The following is a 27722-nucleotide window of genomic DNA, read 5'->3' as shown; positions in this document are numbered from 1 at the left end:
GTCTTGTAGTACTGTGTAGTACTGTGTCTTGAGAAGCTAGTGTTGAATAGGGTGTGGGTAAAGGGGTATCCCCTATGCAGGAGGAACAGCTGACCTGTTTGGAGCTCCAGGAACTTGGATTTTGAGATCTCCATTGGTCAACATGTGAAAACAACCCTGTAGACAAATCCAGAAATACTTCCCAGATGGAGTGGCCAGACAATGACCTTGGGTTGCAGCATCTGGTGATGGTCACTGGGTGAAGTACGTCCTCTCCAAGTAGTTCGCCATCCCCAGCATCATTTGCTCCACCCACACCCTAAGCTCTTATCAGTAATTCTCCACGGGAAGGCAGAGTCCATCTCCTCTTCAGCTGGGTATCCAGAAACCTCCTGTTCTAATCCTACATCCCTTCTCAGTTCTAATGTGGCCACCTCCTAGACAACCTGGCTGTGACCTGCTTTTTTGTGAGACCCATGGACCCCTGAGCATCTACTTTAGTCAAATAAAGTCTGTAGAGGAAAACATTCCTTCAAAGTATGCCAAATCCTGGTGGCTACCTAGTTCCCCACACTGTAGATGAGTAGGGGAGGCCCCATCGGACTTTGAGGGCAGTGCTGGAGGAGTTGAGGCATTTGGGAGGGGGCATTTACAAAGCACAGCCAGAGGAAACCATTCCACCTCAGTCCCAGCACTGACCAAGCCTCTCCAGAAACTGAGGAAATCGGATTTTGTGCTTCTCCTGAGGATGATTCAGCTCTGAGACAAATGGATTTCATTTAAACAAAATGATCAGGCATGTTCAAAGCTGGCCAAAAGTGCAAGGACGCAGGTCCTGTCAGGCACTGACAGGCCCTGGCCATCTGGGGTTATTATTGTGGGTCAGACCTGAGCAGGCGTGTGGGAGTGACCAGAGCTGTCATTAACCACCCTGTCATAGCAAGCAGAACATTCCCTTCATCCTCCCAGTTAAAAGGCCCTATAGTTTCTGATCCTTGAATCACATTGAATCTGGGAATCCCAGATGCTCTGGAGGGGAAATGTGCTGGTATTCAGGTGGTGGCTGTATGATAAATCCCAGCTCCAAAGAGGTGTTGGCAGAGTAGATAATCCAGGCACTAATAGTCACATTGGGTCCCACCGGATGCCTTCACTTGGGTGCTGCCATTCACTCCTGCAGTGTGTGATCTACAGTGTCTAACCATGTATTCACACTGCCTCTCTGGCATAGTCAGGCTTCAAGCCTGTTATCCTTGATATCACTGACAGCAACTGACAGCTGGCCTGGCAGTCAGGAGCTGGGGTCCCCTCACAGAGTTGATTGTCATCCCTGACACAAACCCAGTTACTTCTGACACTAATGTTCTTCACTAAATTTGATTACAAAGCACTATATTGTCTCTCTTGATTCCCTGTTTTATTGCGATGACTGCCTTCAACTTGGACTTCGACTACTTAGCCAATTAGAAATGACTTCTTCTTCATTAGCTATGAAGTGCCCTCGGAGGAAGTGATCTAACTCTAGGACACTCAACTCCTGACAGCACCATGGACCTCCAAAGCAAGGCCTGCCTTGGTCACAGTCTCCCCCAAAAGTCCATTCCTCCATTCAGCCCGAGGTCCACAAGCAGAGGTAAAGGTAAGTGTTCTACGCCCCTTCCTATACTCTAATACAATGAATAAAGTGTGTATTCAATCTAATGATATGGCCAAAATTATTTTAAGTAAGTTAAAACACACAGGAAAAACAGACAGGTATGTGGAATGGCCTGTTGCCATAGCTGCTGAGAGACCCTTGGGTCTCTTGGTTATGACGTGTCCCCCAACCCTCCAAGTATCTTTTCAGTTCATGTGAGCACACCACCCTTCCCAACATCTCCCTTCCTTCCACTCTTGGCTCTCATGCAAGGATACAGAGTCCTTCCTCCCTGAGTACAGAGGCCAGAAGGGCTCTGAGGTAGGCCAGAAGGGCTCTGAGGTAAGACAGACTGCTGGCCATGCTCAAGAAGGCCCCAGAGACATCTTTCCCATTAGCTCTGTTGGAAATTGAATGTGAAATGCTCCCCATGTTCATGGGTTTGTGGCCCCAGCTGATGGAGCTGTTTTGGAACATTGTGGAACCTTTAGGAGGTAGACCCTTGCTGGAGGAAGTACGTCACAGGAAATGGGCTGTGATATTTTATAGCCCAGCCCCTACTCCCTATCTACTCTTTGCTTCCTGATTGAGAAGGCAGTACAACCAGGGGCTTCAAGCTTCTCCTACCTCTGCACTTCTCCATTGTGACAGACTTTATCCTCAAACCCTTTGGCCAAATAGCCTTTTTCTTTCTTAAGTTACCTTATTCAGGTATTTTGTTACAGCAATGAGGAAAATAGTGAACATAAGTCCTAAAGATTCAAATTCCACATGGAAGGACTATGTTGAAGGAGCATAGGTTGCCTTCCCAATGTCCCTTTTCCTGTGGCCTGTCATCTTAATTTCTGCATGCTCTGTAGGGACAGAATCTTGCTTCTTTTGAATGCTGCTTTCTTTATTGGACTCCCTGAGCATGTTTCAAGAACTCTATTTATGGCTCTGATGTCCCTGCTAAGTATAGATGGTTGTAGATGGGACAAAAGTATCAGGCCTGATAAGGGAGGTTGCCTTCTCCGTTGCTGAATGTGAAGTCGTAGTCGATGTTTGAGGTCTCCTAAGCACAGCTCTAGCACAAGGGCTTGGCACAGTCCGCATATCTTAAGAAGTGAGTGCAGAATGCACAACTGAGTTGGGAACCACTGGGGTCCTCAGAACATAGGAGACTCCCAGATTTTTCACAAGACTCCTCTCTGGAGTTCAAGTGTGTGTTTTTTCTTGGGTGGGAGTGGGCCTCAGGGAGTAGAAATTGGTTGGTCCCTGAGGCCAGATAAGCTGAGGTGAACTGTAGGTGAACTGTGGAAGTAAAGCCTTGGCATAAGACAGGGCTGCCACCAGTAACGATGCACTGTCCTCACACTGGAATGTATCACTCTGAGCCCCACCTCTGGGGCTTGCAGTCTTGCCAAATAATAGCTTTGGCAATTATTTATAGTTTTATTAATAAAATTGTACCTGGTCATTCCACACCCAACTGACTTCATTCGATCTAAAGATTATTTTCACATTAGGGACTTTTATCCTATCTGGAAATCAGAACAGGTGACCGTGGTTCCCCACAGGTTGCAGCATTATCCAACTGCTTCTAGAGAGAAGGCTCGGGTCACACCTGAGTCGTTATGTGGTCAATTCCCAGAGCAACCCATCCAGAGAGAGAAATGAAAGCATAGAGGCCAAGAGAAACAAATGGACCAAAAAAAAATAAATAAATAAAAGAAAGAAACAGTAAGTGGCAAATATTTAACCTTCTTGCTATTCAGTGCTGGTCGAGTGTGCTGGCAAAACGAACTCTTGGGAGTCCTCAGACATCGATGGTAGGAGACTATGCTGAATTAAATCAGCCTCTTCAAAAACAATGTTGTAACAGAAGTCAAATGTTTATATTCAGAAGGAAATAAATCATGGACACATGCAGAAGCATACATTCACACACAAACACACACACATTTATATGTGTGTAGATAAATGTATATTATTTAAAGATCAAAGTTGGAAAATGTATATTATTTAAAGAGCAAAGTTGGAAAATACAGCACATGAATTGAGATGCAGGCTTTCCAAATTGACAATAAATAGTATTCTATCAAATAGTCCATGATTTATCAAGAGTATTTTCCAGGGGCTTTGTTTTATGAAGTTTTCCAATATCAAACACACACACACACACACACACACACACACACACACACACACACACACACCACTCAGAGATGGAAAGATATAGAGAGAGGTTTTATAAGAGTTCATACTAATTCAATTATGAGCTACTTACAAGAACAGATAGTGTGCACACACATTTGTGAAGGTTGAATCTGATGGGATTGACTGAGAAGAAGAAATTGGTTCAGGTGTGTCCAATGTAACTCACTATCAGATGTCCTATAAAAGTCTTCAGTCTTGACTCTTTAAAAGTCTCTTTAAATTTTATTTTATAGTTTTGAGGTCCTGGGCATAGAACCCAGGGCCATGGAATACTACATATGTACCCCATCACCTAAAAACCATTTCTAAGGAAAAAAGTCTGAAATTAAGTATATTCCACTGGTGAATAGTCCCCATTTAGGGTAAGATTTGTGTTGCTTTCTGATCTTAGTACAGTTTTGCCAAATTGATTAATTTACTAACAAGCAGTTTGGTATGTTCATCTCTTATTTTCCATGGTAAGCATAGGTTATACCATTTTATTTTATTAGTGAAAGGTCATATCCCCACGGTACTTAAGACTTGCCCCCAAGAACATGGAGCAGATAAGCTTCCTCCTAAAATTCAAGGCCATCGGATAGCACACACACCTGTCCTCAGAACCACACACATGTCGTCTTCTCCTGTGATCATGACAATAAGCCCCTCTTTTCAGCACCATCCTGGCCCAGTGCCTGCCAAATCTCTACAGAGATGATAGCCATTTGCTGTGTATCTTAGGGAGGAAGGGGAACCAGACACACAACAGGCTGAGGACTGATGCTCATGTGCACAGACTTGGGATGGGTACCATGTCCCCTCGGCCTTTAAGCTGAAGGGCTCACTATGGAGCCTGTCTGTTCCACACTGTCCACACTGGCTTCAGAAGGACTCCATAGTGATCCAGGCTGTTCAATGTGATCAAGAGCCACTATGTGATGAGTGCACCTATTAATCAATCTTTTCTGTATTTTGACATAATTGTAAACTCAAATTCCAGGGCCTCTCCTGGAGTCGGCCATGGTGTTGGCCAATGTCTATGAAGTTCACTTCTTCAGACAGACTGATTCTGGGAGCACCCAGAGGCAGCTCTGAGCTCCTACATTGCTTAGGTCCAGCAAAGGACTTCTCCCTTTATCCCTGGATACACAAGCACCAAGGATGCTATAGAAAGAGACACTCCCAACACCCTTTCTCTCATGGACTCAGCTAAACAGGCAGGAGAAAACCAGCAACCTGCTACTCAATTAAATAGGGCTTTAAAAAAAAGTCCCCTTGTGATTTGTGCTTGTACAAGAACTAAATAAATAAAACAGAAACCTTTATTGAGCCATCTCCTGCCGGCTACAAAAGCACATAACTAGAGCCCCTCCCTAGCCCATAATCCCCTGGGAAAACCCAAGACCTGTCTTTTGAAAGCATTAGAAATCCTCCATGCCTGGCTTCATCACTGCATAAGCACACAGGTTTCTGAACTACGTACTCAGCAAATGCAATATAAAAATCTTGTTAATCACTCAGTCCATAAAGCGTGACCTTTCTACGGCTCATTCTTTAAGCAGCTAGAAGTCTCCTGGGCTGAGCTATCAAATTCTCATGAGCATGAGTGACTTATGAAATTGGCTGGCATATTTTATAAAGTCTGAGTTTCGCCGGTGGTAGCACTGCTTTATGACGGGGCAGTAAACTTGGATTGGCCTGTTCACTCCAGAACTGAAGGAGTTCTCGGGCCTTTTTGGGGTCAGTGTGGCACTGGGACATTGATTCTCACACACCTATTGTTCTTGCTGATTTTTATATGAGCTTCTCAAAATCAAACGCTGAGCTGAATTATCCACCCTGATGAGTTAAGCATGAGCCGAAATATCAGGAAAATCTCTCCAGCAAAACTCTTTGGAGACTTTTAGGTTTCTGTGATCCTACCCCACCCAGTCCTTGCCCAGGAAGGCAATGCTAGCGATCGCTATCCCTGAAAACTGTTGGAAGACTGCGTTAAGAAATTGGACTCAATAGTTTCCAAAATACAGAATGGAGTGAAATTCCCCCTTGTAATTCTCCAAAGTTCATGAGAGATGGCTTAAGGGTTCTTGCTACAGTGCCATAAGACCTGAGTCCAATCCCCAGGGTAGAAGGAGAGAACAGTGATTATCAAGTAGTCCTCTAACTTCAATATGTGTCCCGTGTCCTGTGTGTCCTATGTGGGCTCACACACTCCCACAAGAAGTAAATAAATGTAAAATTTAAAAATAATTCATGGTACCATGCTGGCCCATCTGACTGGAACCCTGCAGAAATGATCTGACAGGGTCTTCCTGACTAGAAGCTCCCCAGAGTAGAGAGCAGGAGGTTGAGATAGTTTAGTAGCATATGAGAGAATCTCAAGGAATCTTGGAGGCCACAGAGCTAAACTCAAGCACTTGGCCCTGGGGGAGATGGATGTATAGTCCATTCTCCTAACGACTGCCACATCATCCTGTGTCTGTTCTGTGGGGCAATCTGTGAAGCAAACAACAGCCAGCCCTTCTAGGGAACAAATCTTCCTCACACAATCCACAAGCTCCGTTGATGCTTACAGGAGTCAGCTGGGTGCACATGAGTAAGATACCAGTCACAGCTTAAACAACCTCCACAGGACACCCAGGAAACCCCAAGGAAATGATTTAGTGTATCCTGTGTGCCCTCGGGTCTGTCATGGCACAAGCAATTATACCATGGCAGGGACAGGAGCCCACATGGAGTGTCCCAGGACAGACTGAGGAGGATGTTTGAGTGAAGGAAATGACTGAAATGTTGTACAATCAACTTACCACTAGGCTCCACTGTTAAGGCTAGACATGAGTGAGTCACCTGAACCCATTCTTACTCCGTCACCTTTGACCCTTCCCGTTTCTGAGACCAAAAACAGGTTTCATCCTGAGTGACAGGTACATAATAGGTATACATGCTCATGTTCATAATGCCAAGAGAAAACTACCTGATGGACAAGTGGGGGTGAATGCTTTTCTGCTAGTCTTGAGGAGCTGTCCCTGCCTCCAATCTTCCTTTCCTTGGCCAGCACCCAGTGCTCAGCTGGACTCTGCCTGCTGTGGGAGTGTGATCCAGCCCTTGCCCTCTCCCACACCCCTGCTCTGTGTCCTCTCTGTGTCTGCTGCAGAGAAGGCAAAGGTGTCTGCAGGAGACAACCTGGCAGAGAGAAGTCTGCCGCTGCAGAGTTTGGGAATTTGCTTTGTATTCACAGGGCCATTACCGTAGTATTCATTACAATTACGCTCACACAGACTTCATTACTGCCTTCTGTGTTCAGCTGCACTCGGTGAAGAAACCCGACTGGGCTACAATATTGTATTGGCTCATTTTGTGCCCGAAAGCCAAAGTAAGAAATAAAAGTCCTTGGAAGGAGGTTCACATGCAGTTCCTTCCACTCAAAATGAGACTCAGAAATCGCTTTACTTAAAAACAGTCTAATTAATCCAGAGGTGTGAGATTCCCTGTGGGGTGAAGATACCCATAGGGGGTCATCTGTGAGGTTCTGGCCCTAAAATCAGGCCTGGGGATAGCAGAAATCTTCCCCACACTGGCTGGTACATTTCTGTCATCCCAGCAGCCTGTGCCTTGTAGACTCTGCTTTAAGACAGGAAGCAGAGGCAGCTAGCTTCTCCTGGTTTGCTCAGGCCTGAAATCCTTGAACTACTTAAAGGTAGGGAAGACCAGTTCTTCCCAAGCTCCCTCCCCCTCCCAGAGCCCTGCTCTTCCCCTCTATCCCCTCATGATTGTTCTGGGTTCTTACCCCTCTCTCCAGCAGCATGTCTCTGAAATGGGTCACACGTTCTTCCAGGGGCAGGAGAATCTGTGGGGGTGGTGTCTGTGGTCCCTTGTCCACTTGCTGTGTGTCTTCTGGTCCAGGGCTCTCACAGCTTTCAGTCCTTCAGGGGCACAAGACACAGAGTTCACCATGCTTAAGGAGATCCCAGGAACTGGTTCCCATTGAAACTTTAAATCCCTGTGAGAGTACTCTTCATGGAACAGACTCTGGAGTCAGATCTGATGGCTCGAGTCTACAGTCTCAGCTCATGAGAGGCTGAGGTAGCAGGATTGCCACAAGTGTGAGGCCTAGACTACAAAATGAGATGTTGTCTCAAACAAACAAAACAGGAGAGAGAGAGAGAGAGAGAGAGAGAGGAGGGAGGGAGGGGAGGAGGAAGGAAGGAAGGAAGGAAGGAAGGAAGGAAGGAAGGAAGGAAGGAAGGAAGGAAAGAAATGATTGCCTTTCAAGGCAAAAGGCTTTGCTGTGTTCTGAGAGGAGACTGAGATTGAAGTCCTGGCCTACAGCTTCATGTCCCAAGAAGGTGAAGGCTGAGGCAGAATCACAGACCAGTCTCTGAAATGTCTACTGCCTGAGGACAGATGGAAGATGGAAAAAGGAGGTCCCCCATTTTGATATACCACTTGGGGTATACTTGTCAAGTTAATGGGGCCCCTGATAGGCCTTCTCATAGCACATGCCTTATTCTAGAAACACTTGGGAGCCTTCCTGAATACATGCATGCCTACATCTGCAAGAAAATATTTGACCCAAGTTGATACCATTATTCCACACACCATCTTCTCCTCCCAGACAAACTACTATGACACCCTCATCATGTAGGATGCAGTTTGGCCCCTGCCCTGTCCTGTAGTCCTGACTTCAGCCCTACCCTGACAAGTCTGATTTCTCAGAGGGTCCATTCCCTAGCTCAAGTCCCATATCTGTCTCTAGTCAGGCCATGGCAGTGGCTGTTCAAAATGACTAGCTGAGTCATGTTGTTGCTTGGGCGGCCCCAACACCAGGCACCCCTCTGCAGTACCCTTGTCCTTGCTGCTCCCAGATCAAGCTGGCCAGTGATGGCAAACTGAGGTTACACAGACAACACTGAAGACAGACTATCCACACCAGCACAAGTACCCATGTGGGAGACACATGGAGCTAAGCTCTGTGGAGCTGTTTGTTGTTGCATCTAGCATGTTCTGAGAGCATCCAGCATTCTGTGCCTAACAAGGGTCTTGGCTCACAAGGCTGTAGTGCAGATTATTGCAAACCAGTAGGAAATACGTGAAGGAACAGCAAGGGGTGCTGAGTGTATGAGGGGATTTTATTTATAGATCAGCTGTTTTAGGGAAATGTACTGTCTTTGCTTCTCCTATGACGGCACGGCAAAGATATAATTAGGACTTCTTTGTAGTAAGTTTTCATTAGCCCAAAATAGAAGTGTGGAAACAAGACTTATATTGTTGTACCTTGAGCACATCACGATCTCCTGTTATTGCTTACCCAACAAAATATTTTGTTCAGAGCTACTGAATGCCTTCCAGAGTAGGGGGCTCTCAGTTTGCCTGGATTGGTTAGAAGCAAATGCAAAAATATGAGCGTATGTCTGCATTCTCGATTTGGAATGGACTTTATATCTCTAATAAAAGGTAAGGCTGACTGCTTTCTGTGGATGCTAAATCTTGCTCATTTTGAGTTTTGCCCAGAAAGAAAGTCACCTGAGCACCCAGCTTGGTACCTAGCATGGCATGTTGCTCTGGTGTCAGGTAAATGGCTGGACAGAAATTGTACTCGTCCCATATCTTGCTTTGGAAAATGTCCTAGCTCAACCCCTCTCAAACTGGACTTAGGAGGGGTTGGTTTTGTTCAACCCCTCACCCACAGAAGATGTTCTCTAACTATAGGTGCCAGCAACCCAGAGTCTCTTAACTCCAAGGAAGAACATACTACTTCCTTCCTATTTCCTCTCTTAGGCAGAAAGATACTGAGGTGATCATCTCATCTCTGCAGAGAGGCTCTTGTGTTCCCCTGGCTGTTCTATGCACATTAAGATCACCACAGCCTTTCAGATGCCTCCTTCACCTAGGTCCTCCCTGTGGGGCCATCTAAAGACTAAACTAGTTACCCAAGCAACCAAATGGCAACACTCAAACTGATGACAATTATAGTCTGGAGGACTCAGTTCACTTTGCAAGCCTGAGTCACCAGCCCATCTCATCAATGCCCTCTGTCCTACTCTCCACATGGGAAAATGCACAGACTAGAACTAGAATCAGTCGGGCAAAGCCATGAGGTCTATGTTCAAATGTGAGCTCCTGGAGCTCATTCCCTCAGAGTTATCTAACCATGCCACCCCTCACATCCATGTGTTCTCCCTGTGACCTGCATTGTAACAGACATAGAGTTTTGCAAGCCAAGTACCTTCCTCACCTGGGCCATGTAGTCTGGTAGAACTGGATCGAGGAGAGGTGTATACACACAAGTTATGGTGGGAGACAGAGCTGAAGTTCTAGCGTAGTAGGACATAGTATAGGTGTTCCTGGGCTGGGCCTTTGGATGACATTCCCACTACCCTATCATACAACAGCTTTTCAGGAATGGAAGGCCTTAGGGTTGAACATGAGAGAAATGATGGTTGCCTTGGGCCACTGGAACCATGAGGTCACCACCTGTGTAGAGAGAGCTGTTGTCTGGGATGATGCTAGCACTAGCATAGAGTTCTGTGGATTGATAGGCTCAAGGGAAAGTGCCAGTGTGAACATGTGATATATAATGTGCCCTGCACCTCACAGTGAGACTGCCTCATGTGCGCCCCTAGCCAAGCTGTGGAAATCTCTGGATCTTTTTTTCAGTAAGATATGAAGTTCTAACGAGATGATCTTGACATTCCTACAGCATAGTTCTGTGACACAATGGGGTCCTGTTAAATCTACACCACTGAAACAGTGAATATCAGGGCAGCCACTGTCTTGGCAACACTGTTTCCTCAGACAGCAGCTTTTCTCTTTTCAAGGTGGTAACATTTGGCTGTAACAGTTTCTCTCTTCTCATGTTCTACCCTGGATCGTGGCTACCCAAAGGCCTCATATTTCTGCAAAGTTGTTAAAATAACACGGTGTTGGGAATAGTCAGCCAGAGGCCCACTTAAGGAACATTTTACTACATCCTGTTACATGAGGGCTTCAGCTCTGACCCCTCACTATGGCTGTGTAAAAGTATGTCACTTTTGGCGAATACTGTGATATTTTGGCAAATTAGTAAACCTAAGAGGTGGTCAGGGAGCTGCCACATGTGTGGCCAAATGTGAATATGTGGGCAAATATTTGGATAGCCTCATCACACTGCTGTGGAAATATGGACAATGGGACAAGCAGACCTTTCAATGGGTGATTAGAGTTAGATGAGGTTAGGGTAAGGGTATGAGCAGCTGGCTTCATTCTGAAGATTCCTGGGGTAGCAAGTGTACTCTGTGTCCCCCTGTGCTGCCCTGTGACAGCGCAGAATTCAGAATTTCCACGCTTTGTCAAAAGTTGCCTTATCAGGTCTTAAACCTCTACATTGTGGCTGAAATTAACCCCTAGTCCTTATAAATGACAGTTTCTGATACTCACTCAGTTATCACAACAGATATGGATGAAGACACCTAAGGCCACTTACGATTGGTATCTGCAGTGGGAGCTACTCTGCTGGGACAGAGTCTTTGACCTGTAGGCTTGAGCTATCTGTGAAAATTGGTATGGATATTGGAACAGATGTGTAAAGCACCCAGTTATGGGTCAGAAAGGTGTGGTCACAATTAGCTCCAGTGACCCCTATTTTACATGGTACGAATTTGGGAGGCCTGCCATGGCCTCTTCAGCCCACATGTGTGTGACAGGATTTAGACCCCACAGAGTCCTCTGACTCCACACAGCCATCATGAGGCTAGACTGGAATTACTGACTGAAAGGGCACATCCAATGGCACATGAGCCCTGCTTTTCACACGGTCTCCTGGGTCTGCAGTGAATCCTGCTCCCAGCACCAAGCTAATGGTCCTCCCCACTAAGGCTCTTCTTCTATGGACAGGACACAGAACAGCAAGCTACTTAGGAGACACTAGTGTATTTAGAGACACTAAACATTAGAGAAGTTAAACAGGAAAGAAGCCTAGAGTGGGGGAGGGTGTGGGGCTGATGCAGGAACAAATGCTGCAAAGAGGCACCTCTTGGGTACCCAGAAGAACATTTCAGACCCAAGAGAATGTTCCAAAGGGTACAAGAAGATACTTCGGAGGGGGCATAAGAGGGCAGGACTAGGGTCAACAGGGACCACTTCCCTATAGTCTCCTTGGTCAACCAGAAGAGTCTGATTTTCATTCTCATGGATATGAGGATCCCAATGAAACGTGTTGGTGTCAGGTTCCCTCTTCCTGAAACCCTTCATCGCTTGGCCCAGTTAGCTTCAAGGCATGAGGTCCAGAGAAAGGCCTCAGTAGTAGCTCTGGAAACCTTAGTTGATCTGCCCGGGAGCACAAACATATTTACTGTCCAGATTTTGCAGAACTGATTTTGCCCACCTATGTCTCTTCAAATGAATTTCAAATTGACTCTTTAGATATAAAATAATTCCTTAATGACTCTTTCCTTGATGGATATTTGAAACCATCCAACACCTTGAATGGAAACATATTGATGGAGCCATCAACACAAGGATGTGCCAACTGACCAGGAGGTGCGAATCCCACTAGAAGCCCTCCTGCAAGGCGACTGACATGGTTCTATACTGTAGCCAGACCCAGACACTTGGTTTTCTCTATCACGTGGACACTAGGTTGATGTGAATTTGCCTAGGATGCCTTCCCCTGCTGCCAGTGTTTGTGCTCTGTCTATGCCTTGACTGGATGCATTAAAGGGCTTAGCATTGGATGCTGATCTGTGAAAGGCCACCTATGATGTACTAATATTGTATTTGTTACCCTTCCTCTTTCTCAACACAGCAAGGCTCATCGTCGCTGGGTGAGACCTGGGGCTTTTGTGAGATTAGCTCCTTTCTGTGGTCAGCTTGGGAGAAGTTGGGCTGGAAATCAGCATTCTAGTGACTTGGAGTGTGGTGTACAGGACAGACATTTCCAGACTCACTCTCACCATCTTATGCCACCAGAAGTGAACACCCAGCTCACTGGTCATTGGTACTGTGTTCACTCTTAGGTGTGCTGGTCTCAGCTTCTCTTGAGGTATCTCTGCTCAACTGTAGGCTCCTCTGTATTTCTTGGTATCCCTGGTGCGTTCTAGCTTGTATCATTACAGGGTCAGTGTGTCCTGCATTCCAGGCCTCATGGAGCACGCCTGTGACTCTCATGTGTGTCTTCTGGGCACAACCTTGAGTTAGGAGCCACAGGCCTCTCATGTACTCATCACTTGCAGAATTTCTTCATGCAGTCCATGCCATCTTCTCTTGCTCCCCTGGAGCATCTTTGTCATAGTCTTTCAGATGTCATCTTACCCTTTATCCATCCAGGCCTAACTCAGCTTCTGCATGTCACCTGGCTGTCTTTGTAATGCATGGGACCTGCCTTGAGAACCTTAACTCCCTTGTCCCAGTAATGAAGTCTCTATGCAAGATGGGGCACATCTTGTTTTACTTAAAAAGCCATTCCCATATCTATAGTCCACAACTGCATAGCACAACCCCTAGTCTTCAAAGGGCAGTGAAGCTCTTATTCTCTTCTTGTATCTCATTAGAGATGATTAGTATGGGACATTGAATGAAGTACAATTCCAGGTTCACTTCCTAAAGAGTACATTTTGGTGTCGTCAGCATTCCTTCTTGTGACACCTGTAAGTCCCAGTCCTCACTACCTAACTCTATCCCAGCTTTGTCTTAGCGCTGTTGACTGGTGACTGAAGAAGCTGGCCACTGTGCAATTACTGCCACATGTATAAGTCTTCTGAATGTGTGGCCATGGAGTTCTACTGTCACTGATGAGAGTAATCAAAGGAATTTATGAGATGAAATTATCTTTGCAAATGTACTCTACTTCTGAGTTTTCACTGTTGCATACAAAGCAGGAGCCAAGAGAGAAGCATCAGGGCTCAAGTAAGGCTGGATGTCCCAGTGTGGTCCATGAGAGACCTCTGCCATGATGCACATAAAATTCTTCATTCCTCTTGTCTTTATGCCCCCACTAGCAATAACATAGGTTTCACCTTGTGAGGTCGGGGGAAGAATGTTGGGCACTAATTAGTAGTTTGCTCTCTGCAGTCTCACACACTTTAGACCCGGCCCTAAAATGTACTGAAACCTCAGGCAAGTCTGTCCCTGAACTCTGTTTCTTCATTGCGTTCATTTTATCTATAACGTTTTAATACTTAGATTTGGGAAAATTAAATGAAGTAAAAATGTCTGGTGTTTGTTTATAATTCTCTGTATAATACCCTCTTTAAGTTGATATTATATAGTTAAACAAACAATTTAGTCTGTGAATGGTATTGATTTGGAATTTGGTAACAACGGTGATGATGGTAATGATGATAGGGGATGCTATTGGTAACATGGCAACAGTGGTAGTGATAATGGTAACTATGGTGATGCTCTTAGTAATGGTGGCAATGATGTCAAAAGTAATGGTGGAATGATGATAATGGTGGTGACAATGATGGTAATGATGGTGACAATAATGATGAAGCTGGTGCTAATGACAATGATGGAAATGATGACAGGGATGATGGTGAATGATAAGCCAAAGTCCTCACTGTCCCACTCTATACACACACACACACACACACACACACACACACACACACACACACATATGTAATCACAATAGTGATTATGGTGGTGGCACTCTCTATGATGGCTTCGAGCTATCCACATTAGCTCTTCCCCAGATGAGTTCCAGCCTCTGTCCTTCTGGGAACATATCCCCTTTTATTTGACTTAATAAATGGGGAGAATTATTCTGTCTTCCAGCAAAGATGCCTGGGAATTTATCATCAAAATATCATCAGCCTGTAACTCTGGTGTTAGACACAATATAAAATTCTGCAGGAATCAAAGTTTCTGTGAATCTCTTTGCCTTATGGGGCCTCAGACATCTTATCGTGTGCAGTGTAACAAATGATCTTCAGATGTAGCACACTTTGAGCGATCTCCATGTCAGGCATTTAGCCTCCACACTGAGCTGTGCAGGGGAATGCTTCTGGCAGCTGTAAAGCAGGTCTGTTCATCAATCTAGGGCTCAAGGGCTCTGGAAAAGACCAGAGCAAGGGAACCTCAACTCTGCCCATCCACCCACATTGTACTGTTCAGGTATGGACTCAAAGCTGATGCTGTCACCAGGACAAATGCCTCTCTCGGGTGGATCATGGCCATAGGCAAAATTTACGCTTGTGGGACCTGGGCACAGTTATAAGCTGGAAATGTGCTAAGGGGCTGTGCAGAGCATCTGCTCCTATGCTGTTATATAGAGGAAACTCTGCCTAATACAGCACAGGCCCTCGGTAAGAGGAAATCAAGGTGCATCTGGAGAAGCACGAAAGGGGTCAATCCAGGGCTTTGAGGTAACCTAACTTTTGGCCTTAACTTCACTGATTGTTGGTCTTGTCTGACTAACTACTGATAACCACACATCCCCATCCCACTTTGCTGTGCTCTTTTGAGCTTTCCTGATGCTCCCTAATGAATAATTGTCCCTGATGATTTACAGAGAAGGTTCTCAATGTTCACCAAACCCTGTATCTACTCTGCCTCAGGCTAGGCAGGTCTCCCATGGCTGGGCAGCTGTCCTGTGTATCCTCAGGGTGGTCACATTTCTTTATCTCCTCTTGTGCCTGCTGACTTTGTGGTTATGAATGTCAGTCTGAATCAGGTGTCACACTAGACAAGGAGACAGAATGAGAAAGGATGGGAGCATGGGATCAGGACACAGCTGTGCCTGGTGGCCCTGCAGCATGCCCTGAAGGCAAAGACTTTTGTCATTTAAAGAACCATGGGTCCCTTGTTATGAACTATCTGCTGAAAAGTCCTTTGCTTACAATTCTCTGTGTTTTAAGCTCTCTAAGTTGAGATAATGCATTCAAATTGCTTTGGACCATGGCTGATCTGCAAATGGTACTGCTTTCATTGATGGTAGTGGTGACCTTTTTTGACTTGTGGTGGAATCCTTGTGAACCTGGAACTCTTACTCCTGGTACTACCAGAAGCAAGACATCTTTATAGTTAACCAAGAAGCAGGCACTTGCTGGTACACCTGTTTCATGAGTGGCTCTGTCAGGCACTGTGTCCTTCCTGTCCTTCTCTTGTGCTTGGATTAGCTTAATCTGGAAGGTCTTCCCAGTGGTCACAGTCATAATCACTAGTAGATATGAGTTTCTCAAATGTGACCCTGCAGTATCTTATTGGGAGCACATGAAGGTGGGTCTGGAAGTTGACATCTATTGCAGTCGAAATAAAATTCAGCACTAACTTCCCAGACAAGCCTGCTCAGGGAGCTTGTATGCACTTTCAAGGAAGCCTTCAACCAGATCAGGTCTTGGCCACAGGAGACCAGTAGGTGCTTGGAGCATTACTGATAGTGACTGATCAACCATTCACAGAGCATGTAACAATCAAAGATCTCTGCTGCCCTGATTCTGCCTACTGCCTTCAAGCAGCATAATAGCCATGGTGGTGATGATGATGATGATGATGATGATGGTGGTGGTGGTGGTGGTGGTGGTGGTGGTGGTGGTGGTGGTTGGTTATGGTGGTGGTGGTGGTTTTGTTGTGTACCTTATACCTTTTGGGGACTATTAGAGAAAAGAAACAGATCATGGACACACACATCTCAGAATACAGGGATCTTTGGATATCTAACTTAAAATGAAAAGAAACCTCCTGTGATCAATACAGGAAAGGCAGAGACTACTCTTTAAAACCTTAAATCCGTAGCCAAAAGTAGACAGAGTTGCAAGACAGACAAACCAAAAAGCCACAGTTATCTTGACACACTGATTTGAGACTGGGTACCACCTGATCATAGCTCACAGGTCTTCAGCATCAGCAGTTGCCTGAGAAAAGGCAGATGGAGCCTGCACACCCTAAGCATCCGAGCACCATCCAGTGCGAAGTTCCACAGTGAGCAAAGGCCCAGGGTTAGAGATGATCTGTCCTTACCCGGAGAAGCTCTTCAAATTGTGACTGATGTAACACGGCCATTAATGTCTAAACTGCTGAAAAATACAAGGGATAAAGGGGGAGCTAGAGTAGCAGGGCTGTGACAACCCCTTTCCCAGATTAAAGATTCTGCTGAAGAGAAATTAGGACAGACAGAAGCACGAGGGGCAGCAAAGGAAGCTGTGAGGAAGACAGCACAGAGCCAGGACACAGGACTTGACTGTCCCTTACTCAGAGAGGTCAGCAGCACGACCCCAACCCTACCCCATTACTACATAGTTTCAATGTGGGCAAGCAAATGGAAACCTAGTCTCACTCAGAGCCAGCACACAGATGAGAATAAGGACCAAATAGTGTGTCCACCAGCAAGGAAGCAAGGATGGCATAGCCAAGAGCCTGAGGGAAGCATAACTACAGGAAATGAGCTGAACATTTTAGAAAGAGTATAACAGATGATCCTAAACAGCACCACAAGAAAGAACAGGACACACAAGGGAGGAGGCTACTGCAAAAATAAAGACCTGAAAAGGGGATCTAAGAAAATCCAGGAAATGTTTAAAAGTAAAAGGAAAACAGAACAGAAAAACATAGTAGTCAGAACGTAACCAAGGGTGATGGTGTCTTAACAGAAACAGAAGTTGAGGGGCCGGTGAGACAGACCTGGGAGTGTGTAAAGATGGCTGCTGCCTAATGGCACACACCTGAGTTCAATCCCTGTTACCCACACAAACATGGAGAGAGAGAACCCTCCACAAAGTTATCTTCTGACCTCCTCACCCCTCTCTGTCTGTTCATCTCTCTGTCTCTTTCTGTATCTCTGGCTCTGGGTCTATGAGTCTCTGTCTATGTCTCTCTGTCTCTCTCTCTCTCTGTCACACACACACACACACACACACACACACACATACACACACACACGGATGGTTTTAATTCATTTAATTGATGTGGGGAAACCCAGCACCATGAGAGCAGCATTGTCACTTAGGCAGAGGGGCAGAGGATCCTACAGCTATATGATGGGAATATGGAGTTGAGCACAGAAAGAGGGCATAGACATTCATTTTTCTCTGCTCTTGACTTCCCAATAATCATGGACTGACACCTGGAACTGTGAGCCCAAGTAAATCCTTCCTCCCCTTAGAGGTTTATTACTAGGGTGGTTCATTATAGCAACAGAAAGTAGGCCAGTGGTTAAAGGTACTTGCCACACAAGCCTGATGATTTGAGCTTGATCCCTAAAACCCATGTAAAGGAGGAAGGAGAGAACCCACTCAACAGAGATAGATACCCTTGACCTCCACATATATCATAACATGCATGTATCTCCCCACACTCATCATAAACAAACACAATAATAAATAAAAGTAAAACAACATTAAAAGCAATAGTCAAACTATTAAGTGCAGAATTCAGACACCAGTGTTTGCCAGTCTGGAAAAAAGTATGAACAGATCAGTTTCCCGCTATATCCTAGAATGGCATGGTCAGGTGGGCTCAGCTCCAGCACCCCCAGCCAATATTCCTGCCCACCATAAACCCAACGGTACACGGTCACATGGTCCAGACTACATAGTACCTTGCTCTGTAAAGAAATTATAATGTAACAATGAAGTGACAGATGAAGAGTGGATGGGATAAATCCATAGGTTAAAAGAAACTTACACAAGATAGCAACAGTATGCTGGATCTGAACTTGATTGAGATATTTGTTTAAAGCATGAACTTGAAAAAAAAAACAAGACAAAACAAAAAACAAATCAAGGAAACTTCAATACTCTATGACTGGAGACCACATGATAATGTTAGAAGATTATTAATGGTTTCTTTTTAATGCTTACATTTAGTCATTATTCTAAATTATTTACAAATGAAATTTACACAGTATTTGTGTAGGCCATGAACTAAAGATCCCTCACACCCAGACATGCCTACAGTCCAACCCAGTGTACACAGTCCACTACTGACTCTTCCTGGGTGACTGGAGGTTGTGGCAGCTTTCAGGTTGTGAGGGCTAGGTGTATTTTGTTTACTGTATCAAATTCTTCTGCAATTAAAGTTAAGATAGCCACGTCTTTGAAATTGGAAGTAGTCATTTGCTTTCCTCACTGTGGGATCTCCCTAATGCAGGAGAGTCTGTTGGCTTCTCTTTCCCATCAGTTCCAGGACTGGGTGCTCTGATGGAATGGCTCTGTCTAATCTGTGTTACAAATGTACCTACATTCTTTCCTCACATCATCCTCTCCTTGGTGCTATCCTGCCTTCAGGGAAGGCCCTGAAGTAGCTTGCCTCTTCAGGACCACACACTGGCTATCTTGGCTTGCTGGCTGGTGATCAACTAGAATTAATACTGCATTCCTTCCCTAAACAGAGTGGTCTCTATAATAGAGTAACAACCACATGGATCAAAAATATCCTATTATTTGTCACGTGGAAAACACAGTGTCCTTCATGGGAGATGAGAAGAGAGGGACTTACATAGCCATAGTGCCTCTGAAAGATTTGGAATGGCTAAGCTGTTGATAATCAGTTTTATTCTTTTTTAAAAAGAGTGGTGGATTTCCTAGCCCAGTTGACAGTGCCCTTCTGTATTCCTGTGGTGATTTGTTTAGAATCCCTGGCAGATCATAACCACACAATAAACATTGACTAGTTGAGTTCTGCCAGATTACCGGATGTAGATGGCCCTATGGAAAGGAATCACCACACCCCAGCCCTCCTGTGAGCACCAGCCAGCCAGCTTTGCCTCATTCCATTTCACATACTGCACAAACTACTTGCACACTTAAGAAACTGCCTAGCAATTTCAAAAAGTTGTAGCAATTTCAGAAAGCCTAACTGTCCTTTGGGTCTGTGGGCTGCTGGTCTTATGGACAAAGTTGTGAAGTGATGGAAATTTCCCTCTCTGTGCAAACGGTTAAATTGGACCTTGGAGCTTGATAATTGGTGGAGGGAAGGGGTTCTGAGAGTGGAGAGCTCTTTGGATCCCAGGCAGAAGGGAGAATCAGAAGACAGGAGCAGAGTAGAGCTGGATATTAAAGCTGGGTGCTGAGGTAAAGGATGCGTAGTCCCAGAACCAGAAACACACACCAGTACAACACAACCCTGAGGTCCCAGACCATGGGCTGTCCTCTATGCCTCTGTCTGTGCACCCCAAACACTAGGTGATGAGGGATATCTGTTCAGCATATGGCAAATGAAGAGGGCCAGATTCATGTCATCTAGAGATTTCCATTTGCCTATTCATCTGTTCACTCTACCTGCCTTCCTGAGTCTCAACACAGTACCTGAGATTGCATGGTTATCTGGCAGGAGATGCTCACCTAGCATTATCTTGGAATTCTGCATCAGGCTAGCAAGATGAGGATGCAATCAGATCTGAATCATACTGGGGCCCAGTAGGTAGGGCCCTGTCCATAGACTGACAAACCAGTCAGATAGAACCTTGGGGTGGAAAGAATGGCTTCCTTTCTTCATATAAGAATGGTTTGCTGCTGTTCCACAGATATGGGGAAGGGTTTGCTTGTGCATAGGGCTATGCTGCAGGATCCAGGAAGGTCCACGGTTCTCTAACAACCACCAAACTGTAAGGTTCCTGAGCCAAGCATACGAGCAGAGACCTTTGGAGGAGATTCTGCAATGGGCTGTCCCCTTCATGAAATGGAAGATCAGAAGTGGCATGATTTCATCTCCAAGTTCTCTGCCAGCCTGGGTCACCCCAAGGATGCCTGCCAGCTCCCTTCCCATGCAGGATGGAGATCACAGGGACAACAAAGGCCAAGTGCTCACTACACACTGGGTATAAGTGAGATGGATGACAGCTAAGTAGGGAACAGTTGAGAACCAATAAAGAACAATGAGAGGCCAGGCACTCTAGACTGGCTTCATACCATCCAGATTTTAGACTTCACTTAGTTTAAATGAAAAGCTTGATGGGAAATAAAAACTTCTCCTGACCCCACCCACAAGGTAATAACCCTACATCCAGACATGGCACCAAAGACTGTTACAGTGGTCTCCTGGCTAATGCCCCTCCCCCATCTATGAAATATGTGAGTCTTTTCGTCACTTTCAGCAAGCAAATAAATTCAGGGGATGGTTCATTTTGTAGCTTTAAAAAGACAAATTGAAATCCCATGACAAACAGCTGCTTCTGCACTCAGTCTTCTCACAGGCAGATGTCAATGAAGGGTCCTGTGTGGAACATCTAATGATATGGCACAGGCCCAAGTACATTTGTAAAGCCACAGATTTCTATGTAGAGTCAATTGTCCACCTAAAAGAATAAATTAAGTGAAAGGGATTACTTAAAAGGTAGTGGAGGTGAATAATTTGTTCATCACTGCACATGACAAAGACCACAAAGAGCTCACCCTTTCTCTTGTCTCACAAGGTCCCCAGGGAATTAGGCAGACCTCTAGGGCTGGCACAGAGAGGAAGAGAATTCTATTGTTATCCAGGGAAACCTCAAGAGATGTGATTTCAAAGCATCATTGTACAGAATTTTTAAACAGATCCCACATTCAACACTTAATTTTGCAGAATGACCTCCTTAGACTCTTGTGTTTGAATACTTGGTCTTAAGTGGGTGGAACTGTTTGGGAAGAATTAGAGAGTGTGGCCTTGTTGAAAGAGATGTGTCACTAGGGGCACTGAACATGCATTCCTATGAATTCTTCTGCCTCCTACTTGTAGATCAAGATGTGAATTTTCAGCTGTTCCTGCCATCATAGTCTATAATCATCTGGAACTGTAGGTCCAATTAAATGCTTTCTTGTATAAGTTACCTGGGACGTGGTATTTTGTCACAGCACTTAGAAAATTAATTAAGAGAAGGAGAAGGGCTCAGCTTCCACTGTGAGGACAGGGACTCAGTATATTGGCCTCTTTCCTGCTGACAAGGTGACAACCATTCTCTGATTGCACAGAAAGCACCTCCCCACAAACCCAGAAAACACTTTCCAGGATAGACTTGGCTTGAGGACTGTCTAGGGATCTGGAGCTTCAAAATCTCCCATTTGGCCTTTTTGGCCTAAGATCTAAAGTTACATTAAATTCTTGTTTTTGTCTTTTGGATGATGACATTCATTTGTTCTGAAAGGACTCTCCTTGCCTTAAGGTCATGTCTGGAATAATTACCTACAAGAAGATGAATCATAGTCATATGTTTTCTGGAAGAGACTCTTATGATCACAAGGGTAGAAGAGAGACTTTGTAAGACCCACCTCTTCCTAGGGTCTGAAATTGCTTTATACTTCAGTTCCATCTGAGAAATCTTGGTCTTTCAGAGTCAATCAGTAGAGGCAGATTTGGAAAAAGCAACAAAATGAGTCACTTTTTACTCATTCTAGCATATTGGGTCTTCAGGTAGAGCTGTCTATGACTTGCAAAAGATACCTATGTTAGTTACTTTTCTTACAGATATGACCAAACACCCATCAAAGACTTGATCTTGACACGAAGGTTGGGGGCACAGTTCATCATGGCAGAGAAAGCTTTGATGGCAAAGAAGTGAGGTGCTGCTCACACGGTGTCTATAGTTGGGAGGTTAGAGGAGATGAATGTGGTACTTCCTTCATTTCTAACCAGTTTGGGATCTCGGACAGTGGAATGCTGTGGTCCACATTCAGGGTGGATCTTTCCCCTACAGTCAAACCTTTCTGGACATATTCTTGCGGATACATGCAAAGGAATGCCTCCTAGGTAATTCTAAATCCTGGCGAGTTGATAATCCAGATTCATCACCAACATTCTCTCCTTGATCTGACACTTTTATGGCAGGAGACAGTCAGTTTTGTGCATCCAAAACCATCAATTGCACCCCCAAATGTTGGAGGCAACACGACCCCATCATTTAGTGAACCTAGTGGAAGAAATCTATACCAGTGTCATGGCAAAACTGTATCAAAGCCTAGGGACCAATGGTAACTGAAGGACAATTCTCATCTATTCAGTGGGACCTGCTATTCCTGATTGGCAAAGCCTGGCTTCTCAGGACAAAGCTGCCATCGATGCCCATGACAACGTCCCTATCTTGTTTTGTGCTTACTTCAGTTCTGATTTCTAAACTAGAAGACATCTTTTTGGCTGAGTTCCCCAAAATGATTCCATTTGAATTTGAAATAAAGTCTCAACTCCCTAAAATAGATAGCACACTCCAAAAGCAGGCCCAAACAATAAAAAGAGCCACTCCTCAGAAGGTAGGAAGTGGCAGGGCTGCCAAGCACTGCACGAGAAGAGGACGCACAGCAGTAAGTCAATTTTCTGGTCCCAGAGAAGATGGATGAGTTTGTATCAGGAACGCATTCCACTAAATAGTAAATAACAAGCCCTCGGAAATGGCACTCACCAGGTAGTTTAAAATACTTTTGTGTTTTGAAAGCTTGTCATTGTGACATATTTCTCCTCCAAGGGAATTTTAGGAGAAGTATCATTTGCGCCTACATTATCTGCACAATCAATTTAATTCCATCTGTGTTTGAATGCCCCAAGTGGGTATCAGCTGTGCCAGAGCTCGTCAAAAATGCAGGGGTGGCGAAGAATCTAGAATCGCCATCATCATCATTTAGTCCCTGTTTCCATATAACATGGCATAGTGGGCCAGCAGTTACCCCTTGTAAGAGAGTTTTCAGTGCTTTGGAAAGTATAAAAAAAATTATTTATACTAACAGGACAGGTCAAGATTATATTCTGCAATATCAAATGCATATAGTGCCAAGACTTCTGAGGTGCCACTGGCAAAATGCAGTGGAGGCATGAAATGTCATGGGCACTGCAGAAAAATGTGTAATTAGAAACTGCACCGTAGTGGAGCTGCAGACACAATAGGGTTGCCTTCTACGAGGTACAGGCAGACAAATGAACCAGACCCTCTTTCAACACATGCAAGCCAGGCCCACCCTCTGCACATACAGAGGAAGACTTAACTTCTTTGAACACAAGGTGGGTGGCCTACCTTCTGCACATCAGGGAAGGTAGAGCAAACCTACCTTCTGCAAGTACAGGGAAGACCCAGTCTCTCTATACATCAGCCCAGAAATGGATGATTTCCAGAGCTTCCAAGAATATGCTAGATCCTCAGTCTGTCTGCTTCATGGTTACAGAACAATTTCCTGCCTGAGTTTGTTAGGCAGACACAGTCTCCCCAAGACAGCCTGGGTGAGGACCAGGTGAGCCTGGAGGCACAGCAGCATGCGACAGGCACCAGTCCCTCCTACAGCTGCAGTGGATGTGCAGTGCACAACTGCAGACATTGGAGCAGCTCCACAGGAAACATCTGTGCTTGTTTCAAAGTCAGTCTTTAATTCTGGAAGTCATTCAGATGATTAAAACTGGAATTAATGTTTTGCTGTTATTTAAATGCCAACTGCTCAGAATCTGAGGCCAGTCCATGTCCCCTGCATCATGGGGAGCTGTCTCGTGTTTCAAACTCAGGGTGTGGGTACACAGACCAGCTGGGATAGCTTGGCTGCCAGTCATGGTGTGGGCATGGAAGCCCAAAAACTGCCCTTCCTCCCATTCCTAGAATCCTTGAACCAGCAAAGCCCCTGCATAAAAGTCTCCTGTGGCCACACGAGTACTCTTTGACCCTCCTACAAAGTGGCCTTTTAAGGACAAGAGTTGAGGCAGTCAGAAGGCAAAGGACCCTAAGATTGGGATGAGAGGTTTGGTCCCAGGGTCACACAGAGTTCCCGTCCCTGCTTCGTGACAGCTCACCCTTCATACACCCAGCACGAACTCCAGAGGGAGGCACAGCATGTAGGAGCCCAGGGATGAGAAAAACAGTGTTTAGTGCTTTACCTGCATACTTTTTCAGCTTAAAATTTAGTACTTAATTCTGTAAAGTTCTGTGGGCTTCCTCTTGGTTCTGAACTCCCCTGGTTCTCCCTCCAATTTAACTGGTGTATTCGTTGGAAAGAGGAATCCACTCAAAGTTTCAGCTGTCTGGGAACACTGGCCTAGCATCTGGTTCCCACACCATTCCTTTGCTTACTGAAATATCTCAGGATGAATGAGTGAAGAAGCAAAAAATGGATAATGGAGCAAAATCCCATTCTTTGTTAGGACAAATGTCTGCTTCTTCTAATGGACATTTTTAGAAGAGGAAATGCTGCCAACATGCTTGAGCAGCACCTTTGAATTTTTGGTTCAAAACTGAAGGAGCTCCAGAGAGGAAATGATACAGAAGTCAGGTGCACTGGTGAAGGTGCCTGATGGGCCTAAGCAACTCCCAGGTTCCAGTAGGATATAGATCCAGGTCCTATCTATGCCAAAGACAACTAAAGTCATGACGTAGCCTTAGAAGTACTGCTTGGCATTGGAGATTGAACCCCACTGTTCTCAGCCCATTAAGGTGCCTGCGGCCATCCTTTTTTCTATCTGTCCTGTTCTGAGGGCTTAGATACTTACATTGCCCCAGAGTAGCCCCTATACATGATATTAAGTATACAGAGAACAGACCAGTGGCCTTGTTGGAGACCATTAAAAGAGAAGGGACAGGTTTCCCACCTCACGCTTGCAGCCATTCAATGACAAAACAGCTTGATAGATTCTTGAATGTCACTAAGTGCCACATGCACTTCTGCAGACAGGCCCATAGTTTTACTTGCAGAGGAATTTTTGAGACAAGGGTTAGATGGATTCCAAGCAAGACCCAGAGATTCAATGTCCAGCAGAACTGCCTGCCTTGATTGAATATCTTACACAGCATAGGTCTGCACTGAGCAGTGAGCCACCATGGCCACTTCCTCATGATTCTGGAAGCTGAGCATGTGACCCTGAACTTCATTGAGGTTCCCAGAGCAGGTACCAAGGGATAATCCGGCCATCTGCTTCCCAGTTAAATTATTATTATTTTTTTTTGTCCAAATTTAATGCAGTCAAAGTACTTTCTCTTCACAACACCAAAGCATCAAGGGAAGACACAATAGGATAGGACAGTGCCACCTACCTGTTCCTCTTGGTTTTCACACTTTGATCCTCACTGCCATCTTCTGAACTGGATCCATCACTGCTTTCAGCTGAAAGAAACATCACAATAACACAGCTGAAGGGTGAGACTTGGTGCCCTGGAAGCCAGCAGGCAGCTGAGGTGCTCAAGCCAGCCCATCTGAAAACTAATTGGATTTCTCTTAGACACAGACACTAGTTGCATGAACTTGCTTTCTTTGTCCTTTGGATTTCATTAGAAAAGACACCCGACTGTTGATGTCACAGAGGCCATCTCCAGCCCCTGTGCCTCCAGATATCACCATCTCTTCAGATGCTTAATGAGTAAATAAGAGAAAAACCAACCACTGTCCCATCCTCAGGATCAGCCCTTCCCAAGCTGGTATGAGCACTGCTTCTCTGTCGGTTGGCTGCTGAGGCGCTAGTTTCTCCACACTGGTCTCCTGGTACCCAGGGCTTCCCTCTATCCAGACCTGTGCAGCATACCATATGATCTCACTACAGACTGCCCAAATGTTTGGGAGATGCATTACTGTTTCCAAGCTGCATGATACAGCCCCGGAAACACTGCATAAAATGGCAGAATGGCAAGTGTGTATTGGTGCCCTGGGATTTCATGTATGGCCACAAGAGAGCAGGGATTAGGGACAGATGGTTCCAGAGTCTTGCCATTTCTGACCCATGGTGCAGATTGTCATCCCCGTATAACAAGAGGTGGCCTAGCCTGCTTACTGCTTCTGTGTCTGTATACTCTCAAATTCACCATCTCTGTAAGTCAATCATAATGTTGACAGCATGGGTGGGTAGGGGCAGAGTCAGCTTGGTAGACTGTGCCTCCAGGTTCCTACTTTGCTACCTGGGTCATATCCTCCCCTTGGCTCTTCACTGCCTTGTCCTTCCTGGAAGGCCTAGTGCCCCTGCTGTTAACAAGTATGATCCCCACAGAACAGTAATTTCATATCTCTCTCTCTCTCTCTCTCTCTCTCTCTCTCTCTCTCTCTCTCTCTCTCTGTGTGTGTGTGTGTGTGTGTGTGTGTGTTTGTGTGATAGAATTTCACACTATCATAGAGTGGGGGAGGTCAGAAAGTCCTGCCACTAGCTGAAGAACTATTGGTAACTGATGACTGCTTGGTAGAGGAAGAGGCAGTTTTCTTCGTGGATGTGTCCCCTGAGAGGCTACCTGTGTTCTGGTAGATGACCCTACATCCATGAACACACTGGCAGTACTAGTGGACTCTATGAGCTGTTTTGACTTGAAAAGAGAACTATGACATTGGGAGGGAAAGGTAGTGGTAGGGGTGGGGTTGGAGGAAAGGAATAAATGGGTGTACTTGATCAAGACACATGATACTCATATTTAAAATTCTCATCAATAAAAAATTAATAAATAAAATATCAAACTCTACACTTTTTATGGCCTGCATTTAGGATCCTAGGAATGCCTCGGTTGACTATGCTCAACCAGTCTATTCATAACTCCATTCTCAGCATAGGCTATACATCTGTTAGTAAGATGAGAGGGCCAGATCTGGAGGCTTTTAGCTCATTCATGAGATTGCGCATTGTCTTCTAAGTGCTTCTCCTACCTGTGTGTACAAAGGGATGATTCTAGTTTCACTGTGACAAGTGACTGACCAGTTTGTATCAACTTGTCTTTAGTGTTGACTTGCTTAGGGGTGAGCAGACATACAGGGACAAGATATCATGGGGAATGGGGACAGCTCTAGCTTTTCACCTAGCACACTCCAGGGAGACCATGATGAATGATAACGTCAAGTACAAAGGATACCCAGTATTTACAGATGCTATTCAACATAAAGGTGTGTAATGTCGGCTATTGTTTAGGAGACCTTTTGATCTTTTCAAATAATCTCAACATGAGTAGAAAATTTCTGCCCAGATATAAAATCACATAAATCACAAATAAAAATGTTTGCAATTTTGACTGACTTTAAAAGCACAATGTCAAAGAGGAATTCACACAAAATACATTGATTGGGTTGGTCTCACTGCCATTGCCAGTGATCAAAACCAACCTCTCTGG

The 27722-nt window shown here is 45.1% G+C and overlaps 1 protein-coding gene across 1 annotated transcript in view; it reads right to left on the bottom strand.

Annotated features, from left to right (window-relative positions):
• The window catches only part of Tcerg1l (transcription elongation regulator 1 like), a 183102-nt gene that overhangs the window by 12405 nt on the left and 142975 nt on the right, over positions 1–27722 (bottom strand). Inside the window, exons 8-9 of the mRNA XM_032892375.1 lie at positions 25680–25749; positions 7581–7716 (exon numbers count right to left, since the gene is read on the bottom strand). Of these exons, the coding sequence (XP_032748266.1) occupies positions 7581–7716; positions 25680–25749 (206 nt within the window). The remainder of the gene's footprint in view (positions 1–7580; positions 7717–25679; positions 25750–27722) is intronic.

The sequence above is a fragment of the Rattus rattus genome, chromosome 2 (assembly GCF_011064425.1).
Source record: "Rattus rattus isolate New Zealand chromosome 2, Rrattus_CSIRO_v1, whole genome shotgun sequence".
Taxonomy (NCBI): domain Eukaryota; kingdom Metazoa; phylum Chordata; class Mammalia; order Rodentia; family Muridae; genus Rattus; species Rattus rattus.
The sequence above is the reverse complement of the archived record's forward strand: the minus strand, read 5'-3'. Positions and strand labels throughout refer to the sequence as shown.